This window comes from Pinus tabuliformis, chromosome Q (genome assembly GCF_031772625.1).
Source record: "Pinus tabuliformis cultivar Carrire ecotype Pingquan chromosome Q, CPIR1, whole genome shotgun sequence".
NCBI classification, from domain to species: Eukaryota; Viridiplantae; Streptophyta; class Pinopsida; order Pinales; family Pinaceae; genus Pinus; species Pinus tabuliformis.
In genome coordinates, this window is record NC_142296.1 from 768,387,572 (window position 1) to 768,403,555 (window position 15,984).

The 15,984-nt window shown below is 40.1% G+C and overlaps 1 protein-coding gene across 1 annotated transcript in view; it reads left to right on the top strand.

Annotated features, from left to right (window-relative positions):
• Positions 1-15,984, top strand: part of LOC149221756 (FACT complex subunit SSRP1-like) — a 207,589-nt gene that overhangs the window by 137,745 nt on the left and 53,860 nt on the right. The window contains 1 exon segment of the mRNA XM_089385221.1: positions 9,615-9,751. Coding sequence (XP_089241347.1) covers positions 9,615-9,751 — 137 coding nt within the window.

The window sequence follows — 15,984 nt, forward strand, 5'->3', positions numbered from 1 at the left end:
GACTTGCCATTCATCTGAGACGAAATTTAGAGCCAGTCTCACTAACTCTGAATCCTGAGGTGTGTACCCTGCAGTCGACAACTCATCATGAGTCTCCTTTAGTTTCGTGAGGAATGGGTCCACACATTCTCCCTTTCGCATCTGCGTAGATCTCAACTTCTGTTCTAACTTCTAAGTACATCTTCCACTGCTCGGAAGATCCTTGATACAATGTGGCCAATGCATCCCACACCTCCTTAGTAGTCCCTCTGCTAGCAACGTGACATACCACATGATCCTTGACTCCATCCGGGATCATCCTCTTCGCCTTCGCCATCTCAGCTTTGTACTTCTTCAACGAGTTTGCATCTGTAGGGACAACTACCACACTATTAACATACATCTTGAGGGCATGCTCATCCAGAAGGAAGGACATTCTAGCCTTCCAGATGACGTAGTTGGAAGCCCCGTCCAACCTGTCCTGATCCCTCAAGGCACTGGTTACCATATCCTCCGAAAAATGTCGAACTGCTCCCTCTTTCTCCCTACTACGTAGCTTCTAGGCTGGCTTATGCACTCCCTAGTGGAGCTGGTAAGTTTGTTGCTCCTGTTGCCTAGTAACTGATAAATACTGATTTCCTCGACAAGAAATCACTAAGGAAGTATTCCCTCACTATGCGATTTGCTTCCTCCTTCTGACGACTTTTCTTCCCAACACTCAACTTGCAGAAAACTGCGTCCCTCTAGCTCTGCATGGCTCCCTCTACCTCGACAAATTCTCGATCCGACATTCTTACCTCTCTGTCGGCTCGCTCGGGGAGAGACACCCACGAAAATATAGCCCTCCTGGTTAGAACTGTGTAATCCCTCAGGGTATTCGAACTGCTGCTTGCTGCAACAAGTTGGCCCTTGCTTCCGAGCCAGATCTGCTCTTTCTGTTTCACATCAACACCTCTGATACCATGTGAAAATTCCTAGATCTAACAATCTCTGGAATCCTACTGCAACCAGCTGACTCTACTTCACCTAGATCGTAAATTACATTACAAACTTATTTCAGATTTCTTCTTGAAACATTGAAGTAAATCATTGAAGCAGCCTACACCAAATTAGATATGATTCTGAAACATAGAGATTGATCAAGGAAAATAGAAACACATGGGATACAATTATTTTTGGACAAAAGTCCCCGAAAAAATTCAATGTGGGAAAACCGGTGCGACAACTTTGAGGGTTTTATTATTATGCAGGAGAAAATTTGAGTACAATTCTAGGATGCTCAACTAGCAATCTGATACAGAGAGAATACTGGACAAAAGAATGGTGAAATGATCTCACCCTGTCACTGGGAGAATCAGTGACTGATCTTGTTGAACTGGAGGCTCTGCATCACCCTCTGTGTGGCATCTGCGGAGAACTGCATCACTCGCGACAGTTTCTGCGTCCCCCCCCTGCTGGGTATTACGCCGCCCCTCTTTCGGATCCTCCTCTGGCTGAAAAATCGATCTTCTGCCTCCCACACTCACACCCCAGCGTCCGACAACTGAAACTTGACTTCCCTTAGCAGGAAACCCGACTTCCCCTCTAGGATTGCGCTACCTCTGCCTTCCTTAGGACGTCTTTTTGTCCTCCCTCTGCCTTGTACTACCCTGAAATTCCTTCTTCCGGATTCTCACTGCCCCTCTGCTGCAGGAAATCTCAATCGATTTTTCCTCCTGAGAACTTCTCACTTCAGAAAATCGATTAACTTGATCTCTCAGTGTGTCTTCCAAATGACCCTCAAGCCCCTTCTTATATCTTTCTGTTGGACAACCAACGATCTAGACTAAATCTTAATCAAAGGCCCAAATCGTTTTGGCTTGATTCGTGTCTTTTTCTAGAAGTTTCACCCATGATTAGATTAATACCCATTAATATTTTTAATTTTCCTAAATTTAGACTTAGGGACCCCATTAAAAGTATTAATTATTTTAATAAAATCACTTATGGGTGGAATTTCCCAAAACATTTTCTCGGTTTTTTGGAATACATGTGTCCAAGCTTCCCTGCAAAATTTGAGGCCTAGACCACATCTGACGCTGCCCCAAATCAACATATTGGTCATGTCAAACTTTGGCGCAAGATCCCTCTTGTAGTGCTAGATGAGTCTCTGCTCTTTTGTAATAAACAAGTCATCCACACACTGAACCAGAATGAGTGGATTGTCACCATCCATGATGAAATGTAGGTTATGATTTGCGTCACTCTTTTGGAAACCCATCTGGTGCAAGTAGGCATCAATCCTCTCATACCAAGCTCTCGACGCCTGCTTTAGGCAATATAGGGCTTTCTTAAGTCTACACACATGAGACTTGTTGCCACACAATCCAGTAGGGCCCTAGGAGGGGAGCCTATAGGACAACTATTAGACCAAGTAATAACAATGGGACAAAGACCCACTGTCACCTCAGTCAGTGTCCCTTGCTCTTTACGGACTTTCACTGATGGGAGGAGTCCTGACAGGATAAGAATCACTTGAAGAAGGAAGGATCAATCATCTATGTGAAGTGATTCCACTAAGCCCATTCAAGGAGAGACTCAATTAAGGTTGATGAAAGAAAAACTCTCTAAGAAAGACCTAGGATGGAAATCAAGACCTAGAGCTTAATATTTTCCCAATGAAAATAAGTATCCCTAGGAACAAAACGTTCAAGATGAGAAAGGACCTCCTAGGAAGCCTTGCATGATGATTTATCACTTCAAATGGGCCTTTGCTATCCTTGAGAGACCTAATTAGGGCTTATGCTAGACTTATGGTTTTTAGGAAAAACGTGGGAAGAAATTCTTCAAAAGTGATCTATGGGTCAAGGTAAGATAGAAGAAAGGGCCTAGTAAGATTTATTCCCTTGAATACTATGTTCATATGACTCTCAAGAAGACCACCTTATCCATGGAAAACCAACTAGGTTTCTCCTCCAAGAGCACAACTAGGGCAAAAGATTTCTGGAGATTCAATCGTGAGAATTTCGCCTCTAGAGGAGACACCAATGTAGGCTTCCATGCAAGCGGATTTGAAAAAACTTTCCTTTAAAGAATTTCGCAGGGTGTCCTAGTTGGCTGTCTAGGAAAAGGGGCCGAATTGGAGTCTTTGATGATTCAAAATTTGCCAAATTCGTCTTCAAGGAGGCTAAAAAGCGATGCCCTAGCACCCAGTTTTCAACAATTACTTTCTCAATATCTGTGGTTTTCCATGGAAGTAGGACAAGATCCCAACCACTAGGAACTTTCATTTATTGTCAATCAATGAGTAACATGTGCAATTTACAGGTAAATAACCTCTTACAATGATTTTCAATAAATTAGGGCACAAGAGAATTAGCTAGTTGCATCTAGACATTAGACATTATTCCAAGAAAATTATTCAATAAAATTTGCACTTACGAGACGACAAGAAGTATATTCAACCATAGAAATAAGTAGCTCCAAGAGAGATCAAAATCAACTTCCAAAGATATCGAAATTCATCAGAGAACATTGAATTCGTCCAAAAGAAGTGAAAAATTCTCTTTCCAAGAGAAGTCCAAGTGATGATGATGATGATGATGATCTCTCGCAATGAGAGTCATCTCTATCTATATGATCCTTTCCTAATTCGATTTAGCCTAATTAGCCCCAATGATTATAAAATAATGTGTAAAATACAAATCTTGGTAACAAGCCCACCAAGTAGCTAATAAAGTGATGAAGAAGACATCCATAAGTGAGTCGAAATGATGAAATCGTGAAGCAGAAGGGCCGTTGGAGGGCCTCATTAAGTCCTCAAAATGCCATGATGTGAGAGAGGGCTCCATAAATGATGGACAATGGGGTGGTCCCTTAATCTCTATGTAAATCACATGTGGTGCTCCAAAGTGGCTCTGGGGCGCAAGTATTGGTCTCATGGGTCTCTTGATGAAAGATAACCCTGTAGACTGCCTTTGAAGATGGTGTCTGCCCTCCCACATCTCAAGAGTGAGACAAGCCTCCTTTGGGGCTCAGATCAATTGCTAAACCATGTGTACATTGCTAAGTCGACTGGTTAAAGTGCATCATCTTGTGAATAATGTGGGGCAATGAACAAGCTGCTATAGGTGCTGAGGATGCCCGTGAGATGAAATAACACTATTACATGATGGAGTCCCATGGCTCTCAACGCATTCCGTACAAGTGTCGATATGATCCTTTGGTGGGCTTGGGCCCTAGTGAAGTTGCCCAACCCATGATGAACCACCTGCCAATTGCGCATAAGATCCAATGTGTCTCCTCACCATCAGGTACAATAATTCATTAGTGCATCTAAGTGGACCAAGCTTGTTAATCAAGGGCACAAACAATACTTCATAATGAGTTTCCCTTCCAAATTCGAGGCTTTGAGCATGTAATAGTGTTACTTCCCTCGGTAAGAGCAACTAATAAGCAACCCTATTAGGTGTTCCCAACCCCTAAAGGGAAATGCATGTCCAAAATATCCTTCAAGTGATAGAGGTCTTGGGGATAATGATGAGGTGGATTGGGACATAGGGGTCTCAAAGCCAAATGCCCTAGGTTCAAGGGTGGTAATGATGAGGGATGTCCACATATTTGGGTGTATAAATGTAGGAGGGCACAGTCATGGTATATGAGTTATCCCAACCTTGTTTTTCAACCCTTCTTCTTTTGCCTTTTGCCTTTTCTTGATTTTTATTTTATTACACTGCTCGGGGCTCCAACGGATGAGAGCATGCTGTGTTTGATGTGAGTAGTGATTACCCCCTTAAGACGTGGTAGTTCATCACCCACCAAGGGTTGGAAAATGCATGGTTTCCTTAATGATGTAGGGGGGCGCTCATAGGGGCCTTAGGAACCAGGATGATGGGCATAATAATACCGGGTAGAGCTCATGTTTGGCTTTTGCCCACGCACTAATATATTGTCTTGGCCATTTGGAGCAGTCATGGTACATGAGTTACCCTAGCCTTTGTTTTTCCACCCTTCCTCATTTTCTTTTTGCCTTTTCTTGATTTTTTTTTATTATACTACTTGGGGCTCCAGGGGATGAGAGCATGCTGTGTATGATGTGAGCAGTGATTACCCCCTTAAGATGGGGTAGTTCATCGGCCACTAGGGGTTTGAAAATGCATAGGTTCCTTAATGATGCAGGGGGGTGCTCATAGGGGCCTTAGGAACTCTTGAAAACCTGATACTTGGTCTTCAGAAAGAAAATCCAGGTCTTCCGGGAGTAGTCATCAATGAAGGTCACATAGCACTTATGACCACTCAACAATACGTGAGAAATAGTACCACACACATCAGAGTGTATCATCTCTACAGTACATGCTACTTTGCTGTCAATGCTTGGGAAAGGTGTCTTAGTGAAATTTCCCAAAGCACACCCCCTGTACACATCATGATGTTCAGTGATGAACTCAATTAATCCTGTAACAATCTCCCCCAACATTCTGAATGCTCCATGGTGCAAGTGGGTCATCCTCCTGTGCCATATCTTACACAACACTATTGGTCTGTGCCACTAAGACTCTGTAGGCTGAAACGTAAACCTATAAGGATTCCCACTACGGACTCCAATTACTCTAGCATAAGTGATACTGGATCCCTTGGGATATATAAGCACTTTTCGTCCTTGGAACGCCACCTCATACCCCCTGTCCTCAATACTGGAGATTGAAATCAAGTTCGTCAAACTTAGAACATAAATAACATCTGTCACTTTCAAAGGAGTTGATGACTCAGTTTGAAAGGATACTGTCCCAATGTTGCACAAAACGACCCCCCCCCCCCCACAAGGATCCAAACCGTGAACCGTGTCACGTATGGATCCTTGGGGGATCCGTCGTCGAATCCGCGGTTCGGAAATCTGGAACCGCAAATCAGGCTAGCAAATACGGTTCTTGGATGTTTGGAACCATGTCGGCCTGATCTGCAGTTCCAGATTTCCGAATCATGGATCTGCCCTAGGTTGGGCGCGGATCCTTACGGATCCCAGGCAGTTCCATAGGAGTTCCATAGGGTTCTAATTTTTTTTTCTAATTTTTTCTTTGACCTAATTTGGGTTGGGGCTCCTCGGACACTCCCAAGGTGTTCCTTTGATGCTTCCTAGATGCTCCTCATGGTAATGTTAAATTCTTAAAGTTAAAGTGACATTATCCTTTATCTTTCATTTTCATCCTTTTACTTAAATTTTTAACATTGCCATGAAATGACTCAGGATGTTTGAGAGTGGTTCCAGCCTCATCAGACTTCATGTGGAGAAAATAGAATTTCATATCCTATTCAAGATTCAACAAACTTAATAGTTTTTAGGATTTCAGGATCAATGGGATTATGGCATTTCATTGGATTATATCATGTATCAGGGTATGTGATTGGCATTTAATCAAGAGCACCAACCTCTATATGTATGATAGTGTTGGTGGTGTTAATTGTTGAACTCCTTTATCATGCCCTTAGCAAAAGTTACCTTTCAATCAAGTCAAAATCCTTGATCAAGCATGTTAAGTTTTTTCTAAATATCTTAAGGCTTGGATTAGGTAGTTTGATCAAAATTGGGCAATGTTGACTAATATCCCCAGACAATTGAGGTAGAGGCAAAGGCTAGACAAGAGGAGAAGAATTTGGATTCTAGATGGTTGGTGCTCGAATAATTAATCATTAATGTACAATGGATGCCATATCATCTTGATTTATGTACAAATATGCATATTTCCATATCTTCTACAACTAATTTGGTATTTTGGATGTTTTTTTTTTAATATAAATGCAAAAAAATATAACATATATATATATATATATATAGTAGACACTTCTGAGACGCTTCGCTTCCTAGATTTTTGGGAAATGACACTTCCGCTGATCCGCTTCCAAAAAACATCCCCGCTTTGTCCCCACTTCATGCAACATTGTACTGTCCTCACTCTTGTTGCTTTGACCTTGGAGTTATCGCCAAGTGCAACCTCCAAGTCAATACCATCCTCTGTGAGACTCGTGAAGTGCTCTCTCACTCTAGTCATATGGCAAGAAGCTCCACTACCTACAAACCACACACCCGAAAACATGACACGTGTGGCAAGCTCACCACTAAAGCAAACTCTATGTCAAATATGAAGGCAAACTCATCCATCTCTTCTGAAGCTGCAACACCCTTCTTCTTACCCTTCTGGTTGGGACACTGAACAACATAGTGACCCAACTTCCCACAAGCAAAGCATTTTACTTTGCTCATGTCCTTCTCCTTGGCATTCTGCTTCCCCTTCTGCTACTTGGCTCTACTTGAAGACCTCAGCTTGGCCTTCTTCTCGCCCTTAGCAGCAACGAAAACACTCTCCTTCTCATCTACCCCACCACGCTGGCTGCCACTCTTGGCACTCTTCCTAGTCTCCTCCTGGATGAAATCATTCCACATCTTCCTCCAATCAGGAAAATGGTCTCTGGCCACATTGCCATCTATGAATCCATCCCACTGTTTGGGAAAACGATGTAGTGCCATCTTGACCAACTGGTTCTCAGAGATAGCCTCCCCTACTGCAGCCACTCATCTCTCACCTATGTGATCTTGGTGAGGTATGAGGTCACCGTGCCAGTCTTGGTCATCTTGGTGTTTCTTAACTTTTGACGCAACACCAACTTCCTTTTCTCATTGGTGCTCTGGTGTAGTGTGACTAGGGAATCCCACATCTCATAGGCAAACTCTTTCCTTGTCACTTGAGGGAATAGATGGTCTTTAATAGCATCGAGAATGATTCTCCTTGCCTTCACATTTTGCTTGTTGAAGTCAACCATCTGAGCTGGATCAGTGGGAGGTTGCAATGGACTCACCACAATGCCCCACACCTCGACTTCGTCAAACAATAACATCATTCTCTCGTTCTAGGGGCCAAAATTTTCAGCCCCACTCAGCCTATCTTCCACCCTCAAACCAGTAGCCATCTGACCTCCACAACCAACACAAGTTCCTCTATCACTGAAGACTGTAAACTCCTTCCTCTCAACGACTGTTCTCTGGTATATAAGGCAGGTTTAAGGTGTCTGTTCACTGTCTTATAGCAGAAGGTTTGCCTGATGGTTTCTCTTCTTATCACCTGAAGACTTCACTGTAGATTTATAGGCTCTGATACCATGTAGAAATTTCAAGGTCTGTAGCCCATCCCGGTTTCAATGGTTTTGCATGTAGTTTAAAGCTCTCAGCCCCACATATAAATGCTGATAAATAAACTATTCACAAATTTAAAAGAAACACTTCAGGCTATTTCTACACTTTTCAATTTTTCAGCTGATAAGACAATTAGAGAAGCATGCACAGAAATTAAGGGCACTTGAGATTTTTGGTCAAACTTGACCTTGGAAAAACTAGGAGGAGGATTTTTATTAGCTTATCTCAGGAATTTAATTACAGCATTAAAACATCACACAAGTGTACTTATCTCTCCCTTGATATTTGAGCCAGTCTTCATAGAAATTCATGCCACTGCTTCAGCTTCCCAAATCTGGAAATTCGTGCCACTGACAGACCGGATAGAACTCGAATTTTGAGCCTCTCAGTCAAATAATTCACTCCAAAGAATTCAGGCCTCTGAGTCCTGACTGATAATTTTTTCCCTTGATATGGGTGCTGGAAACTTTGGCAGCCACCTCAGATTTTGTGCCTCTGCTCAGCACTGACCTCCTGGAATTTTGGGCCTGGTTTTTACTTGAATTCTGCGCTGGGTCAACACTTAAATCTCAGCCTGCTGTCTTGTTTTCAGTGCAGCTGTCAGACCTTGTAACTAGGGCCTGTTTCTTCTCAGGTTTCAGCACTGAAATACCTCAACTGTTCTGCTCAAACTGCATACATTCCCTCTCCCCAAACAGTGTGCTACCCCCAGGCTTAGAAACTTGGGTTTATTTGCTGTAGATGTCTCCTCTCAGCTATGGCTGTCTCGTCCTCCTTTTGCTCCTTGCTCTCTTATCGAAAATGCCAATGAAGAATAGAATTAACTCTTGGCCTTTTTCCTCCCTTTATAGCTTCATTAGAGAGGAGAACCCTAGCGCTTTTGATCAAGGGCTGAGATTAGATCTCAGTCCCCTAGATCAATGGTGGAAGGTTGAAACTGGCTAATTTGATTGTTATCAACCAATTGACAAGGTTGAAAAGGCAGAAGAAACACTGTAGGGTTTATGAGAACTGCATAAGCTTATCGAATACATATCAAGGTAATGCATTATTTCACCCCTTGTAGGTGTTGATAAGGATAACCTGATTTTTGCTCCTATGAAATTGTATTTATGTAATGGATCTGAAGTAATGCTACTTGCAATGCAGTTCAACTTGTGAAGGGGTTGGAAAGCGGCTATTTTTTGGATTATATAAATTATGAGTGGTAAACAGTAGAAGATGATTGATCACATTTTCCTACTGGAATTCTTGATTTATCCTTTTTACTGTGGTGAATGGGCTATTTGCAAACCTTACTAGAAGTTAGTGGGCTACCAAACCTATGCTTCTTAAACAAGTGGCTGTTTCCTCTTTTATGTGATCACTTCAGCTGGTTGGTAGACGGGTTATTCTTTCATCGTATTCAGCATGGATTAGGTTAAAAAAATTGGGCTATGTTGCATGAATTCTAATTCATATAATGTTGCAGGAAACATGCTCACATTTTTGGTTGGTTCGAAACCAGCTTTTGAGGTATCCTTGGCAGATGTATCTCAAACACAGCTCCAAGGAAAGAATGATGTTGTCCTAGAATTCCATGTGGATGATACAACTGGAGCCAATGAGGTTAGTATTGTTACTGTACTTGTCAACCTTCTTTGATACCCCAAATTTGCTTTTCTTGTGATGGGGCATTTCAACTTTGTAGTAGCTGTTATGTTGGAGCTTGCACGTTAAATAATTTACATAGCATCATCTCTTGGAAGTACCCATATACTCCCTGCAACATTTATCTTATTCAAAAATGCGTTATTTATTGGAAAGGCTTTTGTCTCTTCACTTAACCCTTCACATTGAGATGAATTCACTGGGAAATAATTAGCATGACTAGAGACGACTTTGGTGAACGAAATATTAATGCTCAAAGCAAAAGATTGTTAAACATTAAATCCATTTAAAGCAGGCTTTTGTTGATCCTTTTTGCCACTGTTAGCCTGATCTTCTCGCGTAACTTCAATGGATTATATTGATTGTGATGGTGTATTTCTACCAGGTTTATAATCAACAATCCATCTTTATAAACAAACAATCCTAGTTACATTCATTCAATTGACATATCTACTTAAAAGTTAAAACTAGAGAAATATTAAATTTAACCTTATTGCACTGATGTCTCTTCTAGAGTAAAACTAAAATACGATTTTTAGTTTTCATGCATTTTACTTTTCAAAACTGCAGCAACAGTCGTTGTCTATGGCCTCTGTTAACCCTACCTGCTGGTGCCTGTTCATGTGTCCACTACAGGTGTGGTGACAACCCAGCCCAGAAGATTCTACAATAGTCTACAAAATTCCTAAAGATAATTCATGAGATTGCTGTTAAATATTTTCTATGTAAAAGGACAATTGAAATTTGGAGGTTACAAATCGTATTTAGGTCTTAACTTGAAATCAATATCAGAGACTAAGGTTTCCTTCAGATTTCTTTCCAAACACTTGGCCACCATTTGTCCAATTTCAGCTGTGTATGAAGAAGAATATACTCCTTCAATTCATACGTAACAGAACTAAAAGCCAATTTTAAGGAAATTACCTACAGATTACCTTTTTCCTATAACAATTCTTTAACAAAAACCAAAACAGAAGTTTTTATATTGTATTAATAAAATTGCTGCAGCTGCACTGCACAGAGGTATCATACGGAATTTAGGGAGTTTTGGCCAAGGCCTTCTAATGAAGTATTTTCTTGCCACTTAAAATTGTCTTGGCTCATGCTAATGCAATCACCTTGATATCGGAAGGATTACTGCCTTACAAATTGGTTTAAAGGAAAAATAATATATAGCACATACTTGAAACTTCAAAGCTAAAAGATTAAAAGCATTGGCCCTGAGGGTTTTCTTCTACCAGTTCCTTTGCAGGTGCCCAGACTTCTTCTTTTCCATGTTTCATATTTTGCTGTTACAGGGGTAAGCCCTTTTTTCTGAAATCATATTTGATGAAGTTGCACGAGACGGGAAAGTGTGGGTGAGCTTCCAAAACGGGTACGCGTAGGAAATGTGACCCCCCCAAATTTTGGAAATGGGGAAACACGATGTATAATGTTAGCACATTTAAGAAATGTTATGTGCAATCATAAATCATACATGATACATTATTATATTACATTTTCCAATGCCATTGCATAAGCTATAAGTCTATAAATTATACATGATGATGAAACATATTAACATCACATTTACCCATGAATCATCACATAATGAAAGTAGTAATATCCAAAAACAGCCTTGATAAACGAGGCTAATACATATATATCCAAAATCAACCTTTATATGCGAGGCTGCAAGTACAATCCTATATCAACAAGTATCAAACTGTGGACAATGAACATACATAGAAATAAAACATGAGATCAATCTAATAAACAATAAGACTTAATAGTTTTCATCATCATCATAATCCTTGTCAAAAATAGAAGAAGAAGTATGCTCAACAACGGACGGTGGAGCGGAAGAAGATGATGGGCCAATTCCATTTCTAGGTTCCCAGTGTTCAATATTCAAGGCATGTAATGTTCCAAAAAGGAAATAACAATGATAAACAAAGCAAAATACCATACACCACTGAAATAGTTAAACAACAATCAAACACTCACAATTTACACTGCAACTGTGCCAAAATTCAGCCATTTTATTATATATGGAGAATAGTACAATGCATGAAATGTGTGCACCTGGGTTTGCCAAAGCAAGGTAAACAATCTCAGGTGAGGGAGATGCTACACCGATGCAGAGGAAAGGCTTCTCCTCAATGTTTTGCACTGACGCTGGAAATTCTGCAATTGCTGGCTGGAAGAAACCATTGTTTGAGCCTCCAAAAGTGTTCAGAAAATTCTGCAAAATTAATCTTGAGCTTTCCACCAAAAACCCAGAAAAACCCAGAAAGGGTTTGGGCAAATGTTACCGACAGCTTTGGACCCAAAATTTAAGCTCACTTCTTCTAACTCACTGCCAAATAATTCTGTTGTTTTGGAGCACCAAAACACCTCCAAAAGTTCTACAAAATTAGGTGCAGGCTCCTTGACCCTTGATCGACAAAACATAGAAAGGAATTGGGCTAATTCCGACCTCTCGAAATTATACAATTTTTGGTGCTACGCCCTTCCTGGCAGAACTGTGTCCCTCTCACTTCAGCTGCTAGATTTGGCACTTGGTTCTCCTCAATTTGCTGTAGAGCTACCCTAGATATTACCTCCGAAGGGGTGAGTAGATTTTCCTTTCCAAAACCCGCACAAGCATGAAGTATTTAGCCCCACGAATTTTACCCAGTGTTACTACTATTGATTTTTTGTAGCATCGGATGTGCTCTAACCTTGAAATTTGGAGGAGAGGCTAAGGCACATGAAATTTCTAAGACCCAGAAATTGTTTTGAGAAATTTCACCCGGATGAAGAGTTATTAAAATAATTAATATTTTTAATGGGTTCCTAAGTCTAGACTTGGGAAAATAAAAATATTAATGTGTATTAATAATGATAAGGGTGAGAAACTTCTAAAAGATGAGGATCAAGTCTGTCTTAATCTTAGCTGTTGATTAGAGACTTAATCTCAGCCGTTGAATCATCAACAGAAAAATTATAAGAGAAGACTTGAGGATCATTTGGAGACACACTGGTAGATACTCAGTATCTCTAAGAAAATTGATTCTCAAGAGAAGGAGATCGATTTCAGAGGGAGAGTTGCAGGGTGCAGGAAGAGGAGGGCATCAAAAACAGGCCGTGATTGAGGAAGAGGTGACTTAGGGATAGTGAGAGACAACATAGAGAGAGATGTAGTCCAGAGGAGAGACATAGCCCTCACGCACGCTGATGCAGAGGGACGTAGAGCCACGCAAAGTGACGTAGAGGTGACATAGGAGTGAGAGAAGGGTCTCCAAAGTGTCAGAAAGTCAGAAAGGGAAAGTCTCAGGTGTTTTCTTTCAGTTTCTCTGTAAAATCATTCCTTGTAAAAGCAATTGTTGTTGAAGATTAATAAAATCCTCATATTCTCCACCAGTTTTACGGCATTGGGTTTTTTTGGGGACAATTGTCCACAAACAACTGTGTTGATGTGATTGGTTCTTGTGCACATATTTTCTCTGTGTAATTATGTGATAACTATAGTAGAATTTATTTTAATATTCGTTGAAGGGATTTCGTAAATAACTTATTGAAGAATAAGTAGGTGAAATAAATCAGTTGCTGCAGTAGAATTTCAGTTTAGAAATTTTTACAACCACTGCACAGGCCCTAGAGTGGCATATTTGGACCTCACAAAAGCTACAACTTCTAGCCTGTTGTCGCACAGATTGTTATGACAACGATCAGATCGGGGGCTATCACCATGATCTCCGATCTCTCCATTTAAGTCGTCTCCTGCGGCTAAGCGGGGTAGACCCTATGGGACAAGGAAGACCAACTGTGGACCAGTTGGGTTGGGAGACACAGCAAGGCAATTTAGCACTTGATTGATTTAGACATTAATGTACCAGTGCCTTATGGAGTTAATGATTAAATAATTGTTTATCAAATGCTGCTGAAATATGAACTTTGTATTTCCACCAGTAACAATCATTTATCAAATAACCCAAGCGATGCAAGATATCCAGTAAATTCACAATGCTTTAACGATGATCCAGCAATTAAACTTCTAAAAATTGAAAACATTAAACAACCATACAATTTAAATGCTAATCAATTACCACTTTCATATAGCTAACTTTAAATAAATATTTAAGTGCATTTAACTATAGAAAAGTGGAACATAGATACCACAAAAAGACATCAAAATGATTTTTCAATTTTTAGCTAAGCTTTTCCAAAATTTTTAAATTTTTATATATTTTTATATTTTTTTGATATTAAAATAGATCAAAATATCTAAATTTAAACTAAATGAAAATGAAAATAAACTAAAATTAGGTTTGCCTAGGCAATTTACATACATGACTAAGATCTGCGAAGAATATTTACAATTTACACATGCAGACTGGGTTTACAACATAACATGATCGGGTTGATGATGACAATCGAATGGCACGGACACGTCGATCAAGCGCTACCCCTTTTGCGAAAAAGGGGGTATACTGCTATGGGTAGTTGACATGTAGCGGTCAACATCTGGCTCTACTTGGGGACACATTGCTACATTGTAGGAATGTGAGAATCCAGAACCTGCATCCACGCAACACACCACAAAACATAAGTAGCGTCCATCCAAAAATCATCATATAACATTAAGCACATGAAAGATATAAGCTCTTCATTTATTAACTATCTAGTAACATGAAAATTAAATCTAATCGTAAAACAGAAATGAAAACGCTGAAAGAACAAGGAGTAGGGTTAGAAATACAGAGGATGCCCCATGGCATCAAATTTGTTCAATATAGTGTATACTGAGCATTTGCCTGCTTTCAGGCAAATCTGTCGGCTACTTGTCGGATGTGCCATGTCCAATTTTGCATGCGGTAGGACTTTCTCCTATCCAAAAATCAAGCTGCTCGCGGCTGTCTGATGCATCAAATCTTTTTCTCGTTTTCTTTTTCTTGCATTTTTTCTTCGTGGCAGGCTGTATCACTGATGACGTAGAAGTTTCTGCTTCAAAGCTCTCAGATGAAGTATGTAAGATATGCGTGACATGTCTTTCTTCTCTGCATCTGTGCTGTCAAGGATGATGGATCAATCTCACAGGTGCCATGAGTTATAACTTGATCTTCAATGATTGGTGGATTAACCGTGTGAGCATCAACCTGATTATTAATTTCCCTTTTATTTAGGTCACCTTCAATTATCCACTTTTCAGTGGAACAAAGGACCTCATAATAAGATGGAGCTCGCTGTAACAGATAAGGAGGCTCCTGATCTATTGACGTTCCCCGTTTCTTTCATCCTCTGACAGCTGTTGAAATTTCTGAACCTGTATTGTAATGGCATTCATCTGAATAGAGTGTTTAACCTTCATAACACTGATTTCCCTGACATGGTCTTCTTCCATGGTCAATAACTTATTTTGCATAGAATTAATTTCCCTATCATGATTAGCTTTCATGGTCGTCATATTTTCATCTAAGCCTGATAACTTGCTTTACATAAAACTAATTTCTCTGTCATGATTAGTCTTCATGGCCTCAAATTCCTTAGCATGCTGATTTTGCATGATCTCCATCTCCTTATTACGTTTTTCCAGGTGGGTGCATAAAGTTCTCACATCATTGGCGTAATCAGTTTGATTGATCTCCATATTTTTTACCAGCCGCATTAGTTCTTGTATAATTTGCTTTTGATCTTCCTTTTCATTGTCGACACTGATTTTATAATTTGCCCTTGCTTTTCCACTATCATGGATTTGATCTACAATGGTACAAGTGGATGGCACATTCTGATATGAAGAATTGTCTTGAAATCTTTCATCGACAACTGGACCTTTTATAAGATTACTTTCATTCTGTTGCACAATTTTAGGGGCACAAGGCGAGCTATCTGGATCACCATATCTATCTTTAAAAGCATTGACAATGTCTTGTAAAGAAGTGAAAGAATCCTTAGGACAATTGTTAAACCAATTCAAAGCATCACCCTCTAAAGAAAGGACAAAAAGACGCATTTTGACATCTTCATGATTATATTGAGGGGGTCTACAATATATGATCATTATACGAGTAAACCTGCCTAGATGCTTTTTACAACGACTGAATCACCACCTGAGAACAAAGGTAATTTAGAAATGGTCACTTCCGGAAAATCATGGAGAGTATCAGTAAAATGACATGGGTTAAACGAATAATCCATGATGAACAATGAGGGACCAAATGGATGATAGA